At 34.2% G+C, this 16,932-nt stretch overlaps 3 protein-coding genes across 3 annotated transcripts; 1 reads left to right on the forward strand and 2 right to left on the reverse strand.

Annotated features, from left to right (window-relative positions):
• The first annotated feature begins 3,295 nt into the window (after positions 1-3,295).
• LOC141676457 (3-ketoacyl-CoA synthase 11-like) lies at positions 3,296-6,094 on the forward strand. The gene is made up of 2 exons (XM_074482116.1): positions 3,296-4,162; positions 4,860-6,094. Exons 1-2 carry the CDS (start codon positions 3,386-3,388, stop codon positions 5,643-5,645), a joined length of 1,563 nt encoding a protein of 520 aa, XP_074338217.1. The 5' UTR covers positions 3,296-3,385; the 3' UTR covers positions 5,646-6,094.
• Positions 6,095-8,285: 2,191 nt separating this feature from the next.
• Positions 8,286-13,572, reverse strand: LOC141676470 (armadillo repeat-containing protein LFR). The gene is made up of 8 exons (XM_074482126.1): positions 13,343-13,572; positions 10,395-10,564; positions 10,090-10,232; positions 9,727-9,983; positions 9,312-9,417; positions 9,081-9,219; positions 8,834-8,961; positions 8,286-8,757 (listed from the first exon to the last, which is right to left on the reverse strand). The coding sequence occupies exons 1-8, from the start codon at positions 13,518-13,520 to the stop codon at positions 8,502-8,504; spliced, it is 1,377 nt and encodes a 458-aa protein (XP_074338227.1). The 5' UTR covers positions 13,521-13,572; the 3' UTR covers positions 8,286-8,501.
• A 2,619-nt stretch (positions 13,573-16,191) lies between these two features.
• On the reverse strand, positions 16,192-16,923 carry LOC141714871 (uncharacterized). The gene has a single exon (XM_074518368.1). It carries the CDS (start codon positions 16,921-16,923, stop codon positions 16,192-16,194), a length of 732 nt encoding a protein of 243 aa, XP_074374469.1.
• Positions 16,924-16,932: the final 9 nt, after the last annotated feature.

Raw genomic sequence — 16,932 nt, forward strand, 5'->3', positions numbered from 1 at the left:
AAATATTTATAAATATATGTATATATAATACATAATATGTTTTCTTATTTATAATACTTTAATAAATTTTAAGAAAAATATGATTTTTATAGTATTACTCGTTTCTTTAAATATTTATGGAGTTTTGAATATTTTTATAAATATATTTCTTCTTAAATATTAGAAAGTAATCGAATTCAAAATGATCCACCATTAATAAAAATCTTCTTTTTCTAAGTTACCTTTAATAAATAATCAAAAATAGTCAAAATTTAAAAAGTAAGAATAGAAAATAATATGAAAAATAAATAAATAAAAAATAAATTCGGTTCTTTCGGTTAAGAACCGAACCGAAATTTACGGTTCGGTTCCGGTTCGGTTCTTACATATAAACGGGTCCGGTTCGGTTCTTAAAATATTTCTATTTCGGTTCTCGGTTCTTTCGGTTCCGGTTCGGTTCGGTCCGGTTCTTTCGGTTCCGGTTCGGTTCGGCCCCACCGCGGGTGCGCACTGGATAAACCCAACAGGCTCACGCTTATTGGGTAAACCCTACAGACTCACGTAATAGTCTGCAAATCACGTGAACGAAGGTAAACTGCATTTAAGCGACAGACTCTGGCTCAGGAGGCATAATCATAAATTCTCCTCGTGTGAGATTCGAACCCGTGACCAAAATGATAGTTATCTCCTTTTTAACCAAATAAGCCAACCCTTGCGGGCCTCAAAATTATTTTTATTGTAATTCTATTTGGTTTGCATTTGAATAAATTAGGAAGAAATTTTATATATTTATTTATTATTTGTTTATCAATGATAAAATGGGTGATAAATTTAAGTTGGTTTTTCTTATCAACCCTAACTATCAAATAAGAAATACTTTTCGAAACTAGAACATCTCCAATTGTATTATATTCATTAAATGACATTACCATTATAACAAGTAATTAAAGATTATAAAACTGAAATTAGAGGAGGTGGAACATTTTATGTACATAAATAAGGAAGGTTAATTACGTTAACTTTTCTTACCAAATAGTGAAATCATGTTAAAATACGTATTTGAAATTGACCATTCAGATATGTATGATTTTCTGGAATGCACATTTGTCAAGTATTCTCTTCTCCGTTCTTCCCATTTTTTCTTAATCTAAATATTCCGCAATCGTTACTCTTCGGGTGTGCACTGGGTAAACCATACGGCCTCACGGTATAATCATAAATTCTCCTTCCATGGGATTCGAACATGTGACTAAGAGGATAGTTATCTCCTCTTTAACTAACTGAGCCAACCCTTACGGACCGTCTTTCCCATTTACTTATATTTGCATTGGACATAAAGATAGATGTTAAGAAAAATGATAAAATAGAATGAGAAAGTTTAAAGTTTTAAAAGTGGCTAAAATAGTGGGACCGATTAATATTATCTGTATAAAATGGATATAGTGAAAATAAGTAATGAATGTAGTTATTTTTTATATTATTAAAATTTTATTACTTTTGAAAAATTTAAAATATAAATAATTAAAAAGAACATTTCAAAAAGAAAAGTGTAACCGAACAGAAGGGAAAAAGAGTACATACAAGACTTGTGCACAGTTGAGAGTACCTCAAGCATTTTGCCAATGGGGTACTTCATCCAAGTAAAGCCTGTGGGGTATTTCTAGAGATGTTCAAAATATCCGAAACCTGAAATTCAATCCGGTCCGATCCGGAAAAAACCCGAAAAATTCGATCCGGAAAAAAGCTCGGTCCGGTTCGGTCCGCGGGCCTTAAATGGGTCTCCTTTTTTCTCAAAAATTCGGCCCGGCTAGATGCCCGAAAAGCCCGGATAAAATCCCGGATTTAAAAAAGCCCGGATCGAAAAAAGCCAGGATAAAAGCCCGGTTCGACCCGGATAAAAACCCGATTTAAAAACCGATTTTTTATATAAAATTTGAAAATATACAATAATTTTTATGATTTTTAAAATAATATATCATAATATTAGAAACAATTAAAGTATATATGATTATTTATATATTATATAAAAAATAATTATTTATTTCGGTTTCTAAACTACTCTATCTGATATATGAAGATATTATTTTCTCCGATATTTAAACTACTCATAATTCGAGTTATAAAATATTAATATATATTTTTAATATATAAATAAAAAGTCTGGATAAACCCCGGTTCGGCCCGATCCGGTCCAGCCCGCGGACCTAAAACGGGCCTTATATTTCTTAGGAAGCCCGGCCCGGCCCGATTTTTAAAAAAGCCCGACCCGATCCGTTTTAAAAAAACCGGGCTTTTTAAAGTTCGGATAAAACCCGGCCCGAACGGCTTTTTGTGCATCTCTAGGTAATTCATCCTCGCATTCATCTGTTAATGAATTTTTTTAATAGTTAATGAAATTGTTTATTTATCTGTTAATGATGAAAATATCGTGTAATGATTTAAGTTAATGAAATTTCTCTTATTATTGGCAAAAAATAGCTGTAGAACCTCATTTGTTAATATTTCTAAAAATATATTCCCTTCGTTCCAGTCTCAGATTCTCTTTTCAAAGTTGATTTTATTTAATTTTGATCAAAAATTTAAAAAAATTCATTTATATATTTCATAAATTTATAAATTAACTGAAAAAGTTAAATCATACATTTTAAAGTATATATTACAGCTAAATTATTGATAAAATCAATTTAATTTAAAATACTTCCTCTGTTTTTATATGTTTGTCGTTTGACTTTTGTGCACGTAGTTTGTAGTTAAAAATAATTATTTTTAAAAAATTCTTTTTGTGAATTTTAGTATAAGTTATATATTTTTATTCAGGAAAATAATTATTTTTTTTAGCCGATTATATGCAGAAAAGTCAAACGATAAATATATAAAAACAGAGGGAGTAGTACATACTCCCTCCGTCCCAATTTATCTGTCCTATTTGATTTTTTATGATCAAATTGACTCAATTTTGACCGTAAATTAAACATCAATATTTTATTATTTTGAAAAACCGAATAATACGTATTAAAGTAAATTACGTTTCCTTTCTAATAATATAAGTTTTATAATTTTTTTCAATTATATATTATATTAAATTTTCAATCAAAATTTGATTAATTTGACCGCAAAAAGTAACAGATAAATTAGGACGGGAGAGTATTTACGACGGAGAACAACATGATATATATGAAAACGGAACACATAATAAACACGAAATCCCGCCCGTTAATCCAACTGGCAAATTGAATGCCAACTCGCGGGAAATAATTAAAAGTTCGTTGGGTGGTAGTTGCACTCTCTATTTTCTTCCTTAAATACTCCTCTTTCTCTAGCTTCCCTCAAATCACCCCCTCTCTATTTTCACCTCCTACTTTCAATTTCTTCAAATTTATATTCGTCACTCTCAATCAAAAAAAATATGAAAAACGAAAAGAAATTGAGTCCTAGTACTCAGCCTGTCGAAATTTCGTTCGAAAAAAGCAAGTACAAGCTTCCGAATTTTCTGTTATCGATCAAGCTCAAGTATGTAAAACTTGGTTATCACCACTTGATCTCTCATGCCATGTACTTGTTGCTCATCCCTTTAGTGGCGATTTTTTCGGTTCATCTTTCGACGTTTAGTTTTCAAGATTTCGCTCAAATTTGGCAAGTACTTAAGTTTAATCTTGTCACGGTCCTTGTTTGCTCATCGCTCATTGTGTTTTTGCTCACTCTTTACTACATGAGGCGTCCTCAGAAGATTTACTTGGTGGATTTCTCGTGTTACAAGCCCGAAGATGCTCGTATGTGCACGAAAGAATTTTTCATGGAAAGATCACAGGATAGTGGGATTTTTAGTGAAGAAAATTTGGCATTTCAGAAGAAGATTTTGGAGAGATCAGGGTTAGGTCAGAAGACGTATTTTCCGGAGGCTGTGATGCAGTCTCCTCCGAATATAAATATGGCCGAGGCGAGAAAAGAGGCGGAGATGGTAATGTTTGGCGCCATTGATGAGCTGTTGGCGAAAACCGGGGTGAAGCCTAAGGATATAGGTGTCCTAATTGTGAACTGCAGTTTGTTCTGTCCTACACCATCTCTTTCGGCTATGGTTGTGAACCATTACAAGCTTAGGGGCAATGTTTTGAGCTATAATCTTGGTGGTATGGGATGCAGTGCTGGCCTAATTTCAATTGACCTTGCCAAACAGCTTCTACAGGTTAGTAATCATTAGTTATCTTGTCTGTTATCGTACCCAGTGCACAAAACTCCCGTGTTATCATGATACGTGAATGTTATAATGTAATCAACCAGACCCGAAAGGGGAAGGTCCTGCCCAACACACTATTATACCTATATTTTCGGTTTTGACCGTAGTTTCTAAATGAATTCTCATAACTATTGAACTTCAATTCAATAGTTATCTTGACTGTTATCGTACTCAGTGCACAAAACTCTTGTGTTATCATGATACGTGGATGTTATAATGTACTCAACCAGACCCGAAAGGGCAAGGTCCTACCCAACACACTATTATACCTATATTTTCGGTTTAGACTGTAGTTTATAAATGAATTCTCATTTGAAAAAAAAAGTGTTTTAGTAGGTTTGTTTTATTTATATTGTATTGTTTGCTAACTATTGTTGATGTTAGGTTTTACTGTTTTTCCTGATACCTGGGATTATGACATTACTTGCTGTAGACGTATAGTTTTCTAACTGAAGATAAACAAAACAGTGTGATAAACAAGATAACATAACAATGCTGTGTTAACTGTTGATTGTTTCACTCACATAATTTATGGAGGCACTTTAAGTACTTGAATTGAACAGTTCAAGGGGCCAATATGTTTGTTTCTGATGAAATTTGTTCAATTTTTTTCGAGTTTGATTAATTGATGTAATTTGATTAACAGGTGCAACCGAACTCCTATGCTCTAGTGGTGAGCATGGAAAACATAACACTGAACTGGTACTTTGGTAACAATAGATCAATGCTGGTATCAAACTGTCTTTTCCGCGTTGGAGGAGCTGCAATTCTGCTGTCTAATCGATCATCAGACCGTCGTCGTTCAAAGTATCAGCTCATCCACACTGTCCGTACCCACAAAGGGGCAGACGATAGGTGTTACAACTGTGTTTTCCAAGAGGAAGATGATGAAAAGAAGATTGGAGTGGCTCTGTCGAAAGACCTAATGGCTGTAGCTGGGGAGGCCTTAAAGACAAACATCACAACTCTCGGGCCACTAGTTCTTCCAATGTCTGAACAACTACTGTTCTTTGTCACATTAGTCGCGAGGAAAGTTTTTAAGATGAACATTAAGCCTTACATTCCTGATTTCAAGCTCGCGTTTGAGCATTTCTGCATTCATGCTGGAGGGAGGGCAGTGTTAGACGAGCTCGAGAAAAATCTCGAACTTAAAGAATGGCACATGGAGCCTTCAAGAATGACTCTCTATAGATTTGGTAACACTTCTAGCAGCTCATTGTGGTATGAATTAGCTTATTCTGAGGCCAAGGGGAGGATCCGAAAAGGCGATCGAACGTGGCAGATTGCGTTTGGTTCAGGCTTCAAATGTAACAGTGCAGTCTGGCGTGCAATGAGGACAATTGATCCTGCTAAGGAGAAGAATCCTTGGATGGATGAGATTCATGAGTTTCCGGTTGATGTGCCTAGAGTAGCACAACTTGGTTCTTCTTAAAGTGTTAAACATCTTAGGAGTGATTGGTTAAGACAAAGTCGTGTTTACGTGAAACGACTCTATTTTTGTTATAACCAAATCAAACCAAACCAAACCGAACATATCAAGTATGTCTCACTCGGAAGTAAGTCTGACACGTCTGTCTACGTTATTATTGTGTATAAGTTGATACGACACTTGATTAATTTGCCTTGTTGGAATACAAGTGTACCTAAGAGTCTTCATTTTCACATGTATAGGAATTCAATGAATAATTAAAGTGAAATTGTGAAGCCTATGAGCTGGGTCAACTACCTCCATTCTTCTCCTAGTTCAATCATCTTTGTGGAAGTTCATGCATTAAATTGCAGTACATGAAATCAGATTGTGTTGAACTTCTAACTGCTTACTAAAGAAAAGCTTGCATTACAATTAATTTGCTTAATGAGAAAAATTTGACTTTCTCTTCATAGCACTAATAATGTTTTGACGTGAGTCACATTACTCAACTACTATGAGTGTATGACAAAACAAGAGCACATGATTAGCTTAAACAAATTAAAGTGAGGGCTATAGTTGAGATTGATTGTAGTTACATCAAATGTAATAGTAGTAATTTGGCCAAATGTATGTACTTAACCTACTTAGCATGTACTTTGTTAAAAATGACTTGTTTTTGACGAAATTCGAATTACCGATATGCAGAGTAGACCTGACAATTTCAGACACGAAACGACACGAAAATTTAGTTTTTGTGTTTGCCATTTTAGTACACGACACGAAAATAGACGAACACGAAAGTACACGATTGAGATTTAGTGTCGGTTTTATGTTTTCCCTTCGAGTACAGGATACGACACGAAGTATACAACATATATAAACATTATAATTAATATTTATAATGTATATATGTATATTTATAATAGATATATGCATATTCATTTTTAAAATAATTACTTAATCTTACAATTTGTATATAAATGTGATCTAAATATATATTTTTAATATATTTCATAAAAAATTTACCTAAAAATCTTATATTTTTAATTACTTATCAATTTATTTTAATTAATATTAATATTCAATTTTACATGAAAACACGACACGAAACGAAAGTACACAAACCCCAAACATGTCGGTTTTGTGTTTGACCTTCAAGTACACGAAATACGAAAATACACGACACGAAAGTATACGACACGAACGAATTGCCAGGTCAGTCACTAAGAGTGAAATGAGAGCGAGAGTGACAAAATTAAAAAAAATTGTTGCCTCCGTCCTTTCAATTGTTATCGTTTCTAAGAAAGTGTCCGACATGCATTTTGAGATGAATGAAAAATATAGTTCTATAACTTTTTTTTTCTGAATAAAAGTTTAACCATTCTATTTTTATTCAGAAAAAGAATTTTTTTTAGAAAAGTTATAAAATTATACCTGATATTCATCTAAAACACGTGTCAGACACTCTTTCAGAACTATAACAATCGAGTGAAATTTAGGAGTATACTGTCTAAACAAAAAAGTCAAATGACTTAATTTAAAGAGGGACAATGTGTAAACATAAATCACTGGTCCCGTTAGCTGGAAAATGGTGACAGACAGTTGCCCAACGATACAAGTCAGGCAGAGTTGTCCAAAATTAATTGGGCCACAACCACACTGTTTGATTCATGGGCCTGGGCCCTGCCTCATTCATTATATATTGAGTTTATTGCAATTTTTGTTTTTTCTTTTCTCACTTTCCCACCTCCAAACAGTGTTACAGATTTCGGAAATCGGAATTATTCGGTTGAACAACCGATTTACGATTTATCGTACGATTTTTAAAAAATCGGATGATTAATCGGCGATTTATCAGAAATCGGTCAAATCGGACAAATATTTTTGACCGATTTTTGAACGATTTATCTGCGATTTCCGATTTCTATAACACAGCCTCCAAATATATTTGTGAGTGTGATTGCACTATATATTGTTTCTAAACAAAAACTAAAAAAAACAGAGCAATTACACTGATTAAAAAGAATAAAAATATTCACAAAACAAGTACTTCCCTGTCCCCTTTACATGTCCATTCAAAATAAATGTCGTGTGTCTCTTTTTACATGTCCATTTATATTTTCAAAACAAGTTTAGAGATAATTTTCCAAAACTATCCCTATAATTTCTACGCAATTAATCAATATACAAATAAGTACCCTTTATAATTGTGTTTGTCAAGAACAATATAAGGGTGTGTTTGGTATTGCTGTTGCAGACAGCAACAACAGCTTTTTGCTGAAAAACAGTTAAAAACTGTTTGGTAAAATTTAAAATCTGCTTTTCTGAAAAGTGCTTTTTGCTTAAAAGCTGATCTTAGAGAAAGCAAGTCCCCCATGCTTTTAGAAAACGCTGCTTTTCAGCTGTTGCGGGAAGCAGATACTGATTTCACCATCAAATCTTACCAAAAGCATCATTATTTTTGCATCAAAACATATACGTATCAAAAAAATTACCAAACAGTCATCTGATTTTTACAACAGCACTTTTTCTACTTTTTCTAACAGCACAGCAATTTTTAACAGCAATCCCAAACAGAGCCTAAGTTTTATTCAGAGAACCTTTTTGTTTTTGTTTAGAACATTGAAAGAAGTAAGATCCTAGGGAAGTGAAACAATAGAGTAATATTAATAAGCGTCCTTCAGATTAATAAAAACACTACAAACATTAGCTTACAACAATTCTGCCCCCTTTGCTTGAATGATTGACCAACTAGCTTCAAAGCATTCAATTTAAACCAATCGGTGCACTAATCTATTAATACTTTCTAAAGAAGCTCGACTTATGATCCAGCTACCCACTTTTTAAATTTAAGTTGCAGATAAGGTTGGTCCCCAGTTACATGCCCCATATACCTCTAGCTGCTGAAATCTTGTTGCTTGGTCGAGATGTTAATTCATACAATATCCTAGCAAATGTATCGGAATGCCTTCCATCAGAGAATAGTATTTCCGCAAATGAATTCTCATAAGCTAGCAGCGATCCCCGATTCTGTGGCTCCGAGACTAGGGTCTCCAATATCAATGCAGCTTTTCTGCAAACTTCTGGGACTGGATGAGGTGTCTTTATCACTTTCAACAGTCTATCTATTGCCCTGCAAATGTATAGAATAATTAATTAGCATTTATAGTTCCAGTTTAACAGAGTATATTACAAAAAAAAATTCTCACCATCGCTCACTAGCAAGCCTTAGACGACAGTCCATATTAATTTCCACAAGATGAAAAATGGCACCTACGGCAGCTGCTTGTGCATCACCAGCTGGTATGCTCAAAAGATCAACCAAACGCTTATGTATCTGCAAATTGGATCAACATTTCCCTGAGATGTTTTACTTCTGCACATGGTACAGACTGCAAACTGCAATATAAATATATATACACGGAATTATAAATAAAAAAATGTAAAATGTATGACCTGTGGAGCAAAAGGGAGAAGGAAAGTTTCATTGTCAGGATTTATTATCAGACGCCCAATCAATTCTGCCGCTGCACAGTGCCAGGCTTTGACTGAAGATCCCAAAATCCCCATGACCGCTTGAACTGCACGTTTTTCTCTAAAAAAGAGAAACCAATAATGAACATAGTCATCGGATAACTGGAATAAGTAGTTTGAGACGACAGGGAAAATCCAAGTCAAACTTCTTACGTCATTTTGATAAAGGAGGGTTTTGATGAGCTAAAGATGCGGAGATCTATCATCGCAGCCAAATTCACCATCGTCTCGAGGGAATTAGTAACAAGTTCATCATCCTCTGTTGATAATAAAACAATCAGTGGCATGAAGTACAAGTATGATATGTATATGATATGTACACCTGTATCAAGTAACTGTATATTCTTATATCGAAGACGAAACTTCAATGAAGTCATGTCGCATTTTGTCTAATATATACATATGATATCACACACATGTAGATCAGATTATGAAATCTCCAAATACTAGTTGGGGAACTACAGTTTATTCTATGTAAAGAAGTTCAGCAATATTTAGTAGCCTCAGCTGAAAATAGCAAAGTATTGAACACCAACGAACGGACTTAATTATGAAAAAATTTCACCACCTGTAATATGATCTTCAATACACTGGAACAAAGTTTCCAAGCAATGACGGTGCTGGGCCATTATTACTTCATTTTCAGGCATGAAGGAGAAATTGCGAAGAATATTTGAAGCAGCAACAGCACACTGCTGCTTTTCTGCCCTCCCTTCATCGTCAAGATTAAACAGTCCATCTTCATCAGCCCACCACTGCGAAGGACGGAGCTTAGTTGTACTTTTCTGTGCATTTGCCTCAGCAATGGAAGATCCAGATCCCACGCTGCCAACAAGGAGAGCAATAAAGTCAGATTCAAAACCAGAATGTGAATCGAGCAATCAAACTTGAAAATGTACGCATATAAAGACAAGAATCGTAACAAACTCACCTGGGATGTGGATTGGTGTCATTTATGTTTAACGTCTTGTACTCGCTGCCGAATCCTGTGACGGTAGAATTTGCGCCCAACATTCTCAACCTCGGCCTTTTTACCAGCTCCTTCGGCAGGGATATATCGCGCCAGTCATCTATCTGTTTCAGTAGTACATTATGGACCATAGACGAAAAGGGTATAGAAAACTGACCTGATTGATTGAAATAATTATTCTATTGATAAGTAGTAATAGCCCCTCATTGACAGGGGAAGAGACCTATATACTTGTAAATCTAGATTCTGAGCAAACTGAGACTTACAACTTGCAGAAGAGCATCAAGCAGTCCAGGAATTTTTGCAAGAGGTGTTGCATCTTTCCTTACTTCATCTTTTTCTTTGAATGACAGCAAAGTCAGAGTGTTCAGTGCCCATGTCAACTCGCTCTTCAAACCACTCTGGAGAGCCAAAACTATTCTTTTGTTATTTTGATCTGCAGTAAAACAGTAGAAAGCAGTTAAAATATTAAGACTGTACACATCCACAATAAAATGGAATGCTTTCACTTGGTCAATATGTGTAAAGCTGACGATGACATTCAGATACCTGGCCTAGACTTATCTTTTCCAAAAGCATTGGAATAATACTCATAAACGCTCACTCCCGTCTACAGAGACCTATATTTAATAATATGAACGCAATGGTGCTATCTCGATGAGGGTAAGTCGTGGGTGATCCACCAACAGGATTACAGAAGCACTGTAAGTCTGTAACAATGAGATACACAGCCTTTATTTTACCAACACTCGCCTGAAGTAAAACATGGATGTGTACTAGTATTGGATTCGTCATACTGACAACATTGCATGTTTTTGGACAAACATTTATTTACTCAGACATGACTTTTATCCACCTTCTGGAAATAGGTATAATGCTTAATATACCCCATTAGCATTAATTCTAATATTACGAGATAGACGCTGCTTTTATTAATAACAGAATAATTAGAACACAGTATTGCAGTGTAAGTGCCCAACTTAGATTAGAATAGCAGGATATGTTCACCAAAAAGAAACTAGAAGGGAAGATAAAAATTCCAGATCTAACTGAGCAGATGACACTTGTGTACAAGTTCTCACAAGTTACCTACGTCCTACGCAGATTAACTTCATTGCAAAATTTGTACACATACACACATATCTTGAACCTTGGCCTACATATTTTTGCATAAATATCAATTAAACTTGAATAGCTGAATTAGAGTCGGTTCAACTTCATCTGCCACCTACATTACTCCGACTCTTCTATTTAGGTTGCCGTACCCGTGTCGGACACTTGGACACTCGGACACGACACTCATTCTGTGTCGGATCCTTTGACTGAAACATGGACATTTTGACCAATTTATTGAGTAAATATTAGTCACACTTAATATTCAAAATAAATATGTAAGAAGAATGAAAGAAGAGATCAAATTAGGGAAGATGCCAAATTCGTAAAGTTCTTTAGAAAATTAACTTTGATCTTAGTTATGTTGTTGCTTTATTCTTAGATGTCTAACTTAACATACTTGTTTATTAGTAAATTATGCCGTGTCCCCGTACCCGTGTCCAAAAATAGGACAGTGTCCCCGTGTCCCCAATTTTCAGTAACTATGCCTCTTTAGAGAATATTATCCCTACTGTGTCAAAATTTAAGGCATAATTATCAAGAAAAAGTACTGGAACAAAAAATGAGTACCATTAAATTTAGAATAGGATGTATGTTTTCCCTAGAAAATGTATTATGAGAGTGGCCCTTGATACCACATTCTTGTTTATGGCCTCTTCTACCACAATATTTGCACTTACCATATGTTACAGTGTATGCCACTGGTAACATTTTGTTACAGGAGTACTTAATAGGTACCATTTTGCTACCGCGTTGAAATGCACTTACTACTTCAACAAGATGTCCTGATCTTTGATTACTTACAAAATTTAAGGATTTCCTTTAGCATGATGTATGCTAGAACATTTTCAAGTTAAGGAACTTTCTGTATTTGATAATGCGAGAGAAGATTTCATTGTCACATTTCAACTCAATGTTTTCTCTTTCGACTGACAGTCTCCTTCTCAGCAAAAGAGGTCGCCATTTTTAAGAAGCAATATGACAAGCAATATGGGACCGTCTCTTCTATGAATGAGGGAGCCATATGTATCAGGCTTGAGTCTAAAGGATTTAACAGTTTATACCAGAAAAACTTAACCAAGAGAGAATATTACATGTGAAACAATTATATTTGTTGAAGGGCGGATTCTAAGAATGCTCAACTGGATCCGCCCCTATACCTAGTTTCTGCCCAACCTCCAAGTCCTACACCAACTAGTATAGATATCAAAATTTTAATCAACTTAATGATACAACTCTGATTGACAATGAATAGGATAAGGATTAAGATAGGGCTTTTAGAGTGCATAACCAGTCAATCTAATGAGTAAGCTTTAGACTGCAACTGTACCCTAGATTCTAATCTAGAACGACGAATAATCATCAAAACACTTAAATTTCTCTAAATCTACTACCTTGTCCGCATAAGTTTCTTATAGGACACAAATTACCTCAATTGCAAAATTTCTACGCACACAGAACTACGTCAGTAATAATTTCCGTCCTCCATCGTTCGTAGCTCCTCCGTAAACATATTCTCAAAAAAAAATCAAATTAATTAAATAAAATTAACGACTCTCGTGGTCTCAACTCATTCAAACTCCACATTTCACAATTGCTTAATCATTCCAAACACCTCGAATTACGTAAACAAATTAAAACAGAAATCACATCCAACAAAGCCAAAACAAACTTAAAACTCACCAAATTAAGCATTATTAAGCAATACAACAAACAGAATGAAACTTATAACACTCAATTATAGCAAATAACACTGTAATTAACATAAATAACTATAAACATGTGCGTAACTGAGAGAGAGAGAGGGGGGGAGGGGAGGGGAGGGGAGGGAGGGAGCGAGAGAGGGGAGGGAGGGAAGGAGGGAGAGAGAGAGAGAGAGAGAGAAGGGAGAGGGAGGGGAGGGAGAGAGTAAGAGAGAGGGGGGAGGGAGAGGGAGAGAGAGAGAAGGGAGAGGGAGGGGAGGGAGAGAGTGAGAGAGAGGAGGGAGGGAGAGAGACAGGGAGAGAGAGAGAGAGAGAGCGAGAGAGAGAGAGAGGGAGAGAGAGAGAGAGAGAGAGAGAGCGAGGGAGGGAGGGGAGGGAGAGAGAGCTAGGGCTTACACCTGCAAAAGCGGAGTGAACTTGAAGAGAAGGGCCGAGAAGAGAAGAAGGAGCAATCGAGTCTGGTGCGAATGAAGAAGAGAACGAAGTGTTACTTCCACCGCCGCCGCTGAACGGCCGCCCTCTTTTCCCCGCCGATGATCCGCCGCCGCCACCGCCCTTGACCTCTCTTTTCTGCATTTTTTTATGGAAATACGACCTTACGAAAATAATGACCTGTCACAATTTGGGGAGAAAACAGTTCAAAATAAAAAAAAATATCAAAAAAATTAAAAAAGACTAGTGCTCAATTGCTTATAGAAGTATATTTTTTGTTTATTTTTAGGTGTAGCCAAACAAAGCCCAAAGGCATCAACAGCAAAAATCGCAAAAGACGGGGTCATATATGACCCGAGAAGTGATAAGTAACTTATATAATTTAAATCGAATAAGTGACCTATAAATGATAAGTTAATAAATGTTTATAAGTTATATAAGTGCTTGAATAATTTAGCTTATAAATCAGAATTTTTTTATTTAAATGTACTAAAATAAATAATTTTTAAATATAATTATCTTAATTTATGTAAATTACAGTTTGATTAACATTTTAAAAGTATATTTTTAAACTAAAATTGATAAAAAAATGAAAAATAAAAAATAAGTTGAGAAAACGTACGTCGTTACCAACATTTAACTTATCAGCTTATAAGTTGTAAATTCAACTTATAAGTTGAGTCGACAAACACTCGTCAATAAACTGTTACGGGCTTATAAGCCAATAAGTTGACTTATCGGAATTGCCAAACATGCCCTTTTGAGGGATTGTTTTTCTTGTGATTTCGAACCTAATTTTTTCTCATTTTTGTGATTCATTATTTAATCATTTTGTTATGTTGTTAATAACATCTTAATCATAATTCTATAATATAGTATTTATATATTAACTTTTTTTATAATACATGAGTTAACCAAATGGATGATAGTTAAAAGTACCCATTTTTTTAGTGAAATTACTCAAAATACCCATTTTCAAAACATATGCTGAAAATATCATTTTGGTTACGGATTTCTTATTTAATTAAGTGTAATATGTCAAATAGTGTAAACATGTTTTAATTAAAATAATTAATATATAAATATTTCCTCTCACACTCTGATTTTTCGGATTTCGCTTAATTTTATTTTAGCAATATGACCAGTTGTATAAATCAGATTTTAACAAATTTATATCCCACGCGATCCTCACAAGGTAATATTAATTAAGGAATGGTTTAAAAAATGTTATAGAACTAAAATAAGTGAAAAGAAAGTTATAAATTTTACATTAAGTATTCGTTTATATATATGATACCTAATTTTTTGTTTAAATTAAGAAAACATATATAAGAACTTCTTTATTTCAGATCAAACAGTTATCATCTATTTATTTCAAAATCAAACAGTACTTTGACATAGTTAAACAAAAAAATCAAATTGGATTTAAAAAAATAAAAAGAACATTGATCAGAATCGAAATACCAAAATACCTGCATTGTCATTTACTACCACTATCACCACATCTCCACCATAATCTCCACCATAATCATCACCACTAACATCAATATCTACAAACAATCACTATATAGCTAATCAAACACAAGCCGAAATCACCATGAATATTACAAGGCTAGACAAAAATTGAAAACAAAACATGCGTGTTAAATTGAAAACAAAGATGGAAAAGACAACTTGGACGAAACAAAATATTTTTCTATAGAAGCATGCCCGGTGAAAAATCGATGTAATCGATATAACATAATAGATATGAAAAATGGGCAGAGAAATAAACAATTAACATTCAGTTTTCGCAAGTTTGTCAAATAGATGAGGATCGATAGAATATATGAAAAAAATATATGCATATTTTTTATTTGTAAAAGCTAAAATTAACGGTACAAATTAAGAGTAATATAAAAAATGAGTGACTAAAATTACTTTCAAAAGTACGTTTTTCAGAAATTATTAATCGATTATCTATTTAATAGATTGGTCGATTATCAATAGAAAACCATATCCAACAGTTTTGATCCAAAAATAAAAAAGTTGGAATATAACGTGCAAAATGGTTTCAGGAGTAGACTCACACCAAGGACATATATACGTCATCTTCAATCAGATGTCGATACTTGAGGACTGTAGCGTGTCGGAAGAGTGGCAGTGCAACATCTCCACATCAAATGGCGTACCTTCAGGGGCGGACCCATGATTATAAACCTACTGGGGCTGTAGTGATTTTTTTTCCCGCGCGATTCAACAAAAAATTATTTTAATAAACTAGCATATACATGTAAAACGAAAATCACATAGTTCAACTATACTACTAATTTGAAATCCAACATATGCAAAAACTAAGTAATAAAGATATTAGTTCATAATGATAAATAAAAGAAGATTTATTCACATCATTTGAGTTGTGCTCGACGATTTTTTTGAGCATAAAATTCATCTATCACTTCATCTGGATCAATTTTTTCAGCATGCTCCCTCTCAATGTTGATAAGCATAGTGTCTCTCAAAAACTCTTTCCCCATTTTATTTTGAAGATCAGTCTTAACTAATTTCATGCTCGAAAAAACCCTTTTAGTAGTTGCTATAGAAACAGGAAGTGTCAAAATAAGACAAATCAACCTATAAATCAAATTGTACTGTGATGTCTTTCCCTATCAACTAGTTGTAGACATAAATAAGAAAGAGTAGATAAATCCTGAAATTAGCATGATTAACCACATCAATCTTGTAATGATCAAGTTGAAGTTTAAGATGGTACATCTTTTGTTCTCCAAAATTAGCATGATAAAAGATAGTAGCAAGTGCACAAATATGTTCAATGTCAAACAAGCTGAAATTGTTTTTTCGGTTCCAAAGATGTGCTTAATCTCAAAAGTTGCACAGCTTCATCATTGAACCTATAATGTAACTCTTCTAACAGAAAATCAATTGCATAATTAAATACATCATAATGATAATGATGTTCAACTAATTTATTATCTATTTGTCGCGCAGAACGTATACCATCCATATAACGATCATTCATATCCGGTACATTAAATTTATGTTTTACACACACCGACGTGACATAATCTAAAAGAACGTCAAAACCCTCATCTCTTAGAGATTGTAGCAATTCTTTTGTTGTTGTAACTAAATTCATGTCATTTAATATATCAATTGATTTACTTTGTAAGGCTCGACAAAGCAAATCTGTAAGGCCCATGATCTTATGCATCAAATATTGCACAAATAAAAAGTCAAATGATTTCAGTGCCTTTAAAAAACCTCTAGCTTCTCCGCGCATAGAGTTTGAAGAACTACTACAATTATTAATGTTTTCCAACAAAGTAATTATTGAACCAAACTTATCAATCAAGCTGCAAATATAATTAAAGTGAGAACTCCAACTTGTAGATCCAGATCGCTGTAAATTCCCAATCTGATTAAGTCCCCTACCAGTCTCGCGTTCTCCACTTGCCACAGAATTGCCAACCTCTATTCCATGTGCAGTCTGTAACTCCAACAGGCGTTTAGAAGAACCAGTAATAATATTTACAACATTAGATAACATAGAAAGAAT

The sequence above is a fragment of the Apium graveolens genome, chromosome 1 (genome assembly GCF_009905375.1).
Source record: "Apium graveolens cultivar Ventura chromosome 1, ASM990537v1, whole genome shotgun sequence".
Lineage (NCBI taxonomy): Eukaryota > Viridiplantae > Streptophyta > Magnoliopsida > Apiales > Apiaceae > Apium > Apium graveolens.

Bases quoted from the DNA above. Each gene is read 5' to 3' on its own strand.
- LOC141676457 (XM_074482116.1), top strand. From the start codon at position 3,386: ATGAAAAACGAAAAGAAATTGAGTCCTAGTACTCAGCCTGTCGAAATT. The intron at 4,163-4,859 runs GTTAGTAATCAT...TTTGATTAACAG, and splicing joins TTGCCAAACAGCTTCTACAG to GTGCAACCGAACTCCTATGC.
- LOC141676470 (XM_074482126.1), bottom strand. From the start codon at position 13,520: ATGCAGAAAAGAGAGGTCAAGGGCGGTGGCGGCGGCGGATCATCGGCG. The intron at 10,565-13,342 runs GTGTAAGCCCTA...GTTTTACTGCAG, and splicing joins AGTTCACTCCGCTTTTGCAG to ATCAAAATAACAAAAGAATA. The intron at 8,758-8,833 runs GTGAGAATTTTT...ATACATTTGCAG, and splicing joins AGGCTTGCTAGTGAGCGATG to GGCAATAGATAGACTGTTGA.
- LOC141714871 (XM_074518368.1), bottom strand. From the start codon at position 16,923: ATGTTATCTAATGTTGTAAATATTATTACTGGTTCTTCTAAACGCCTG.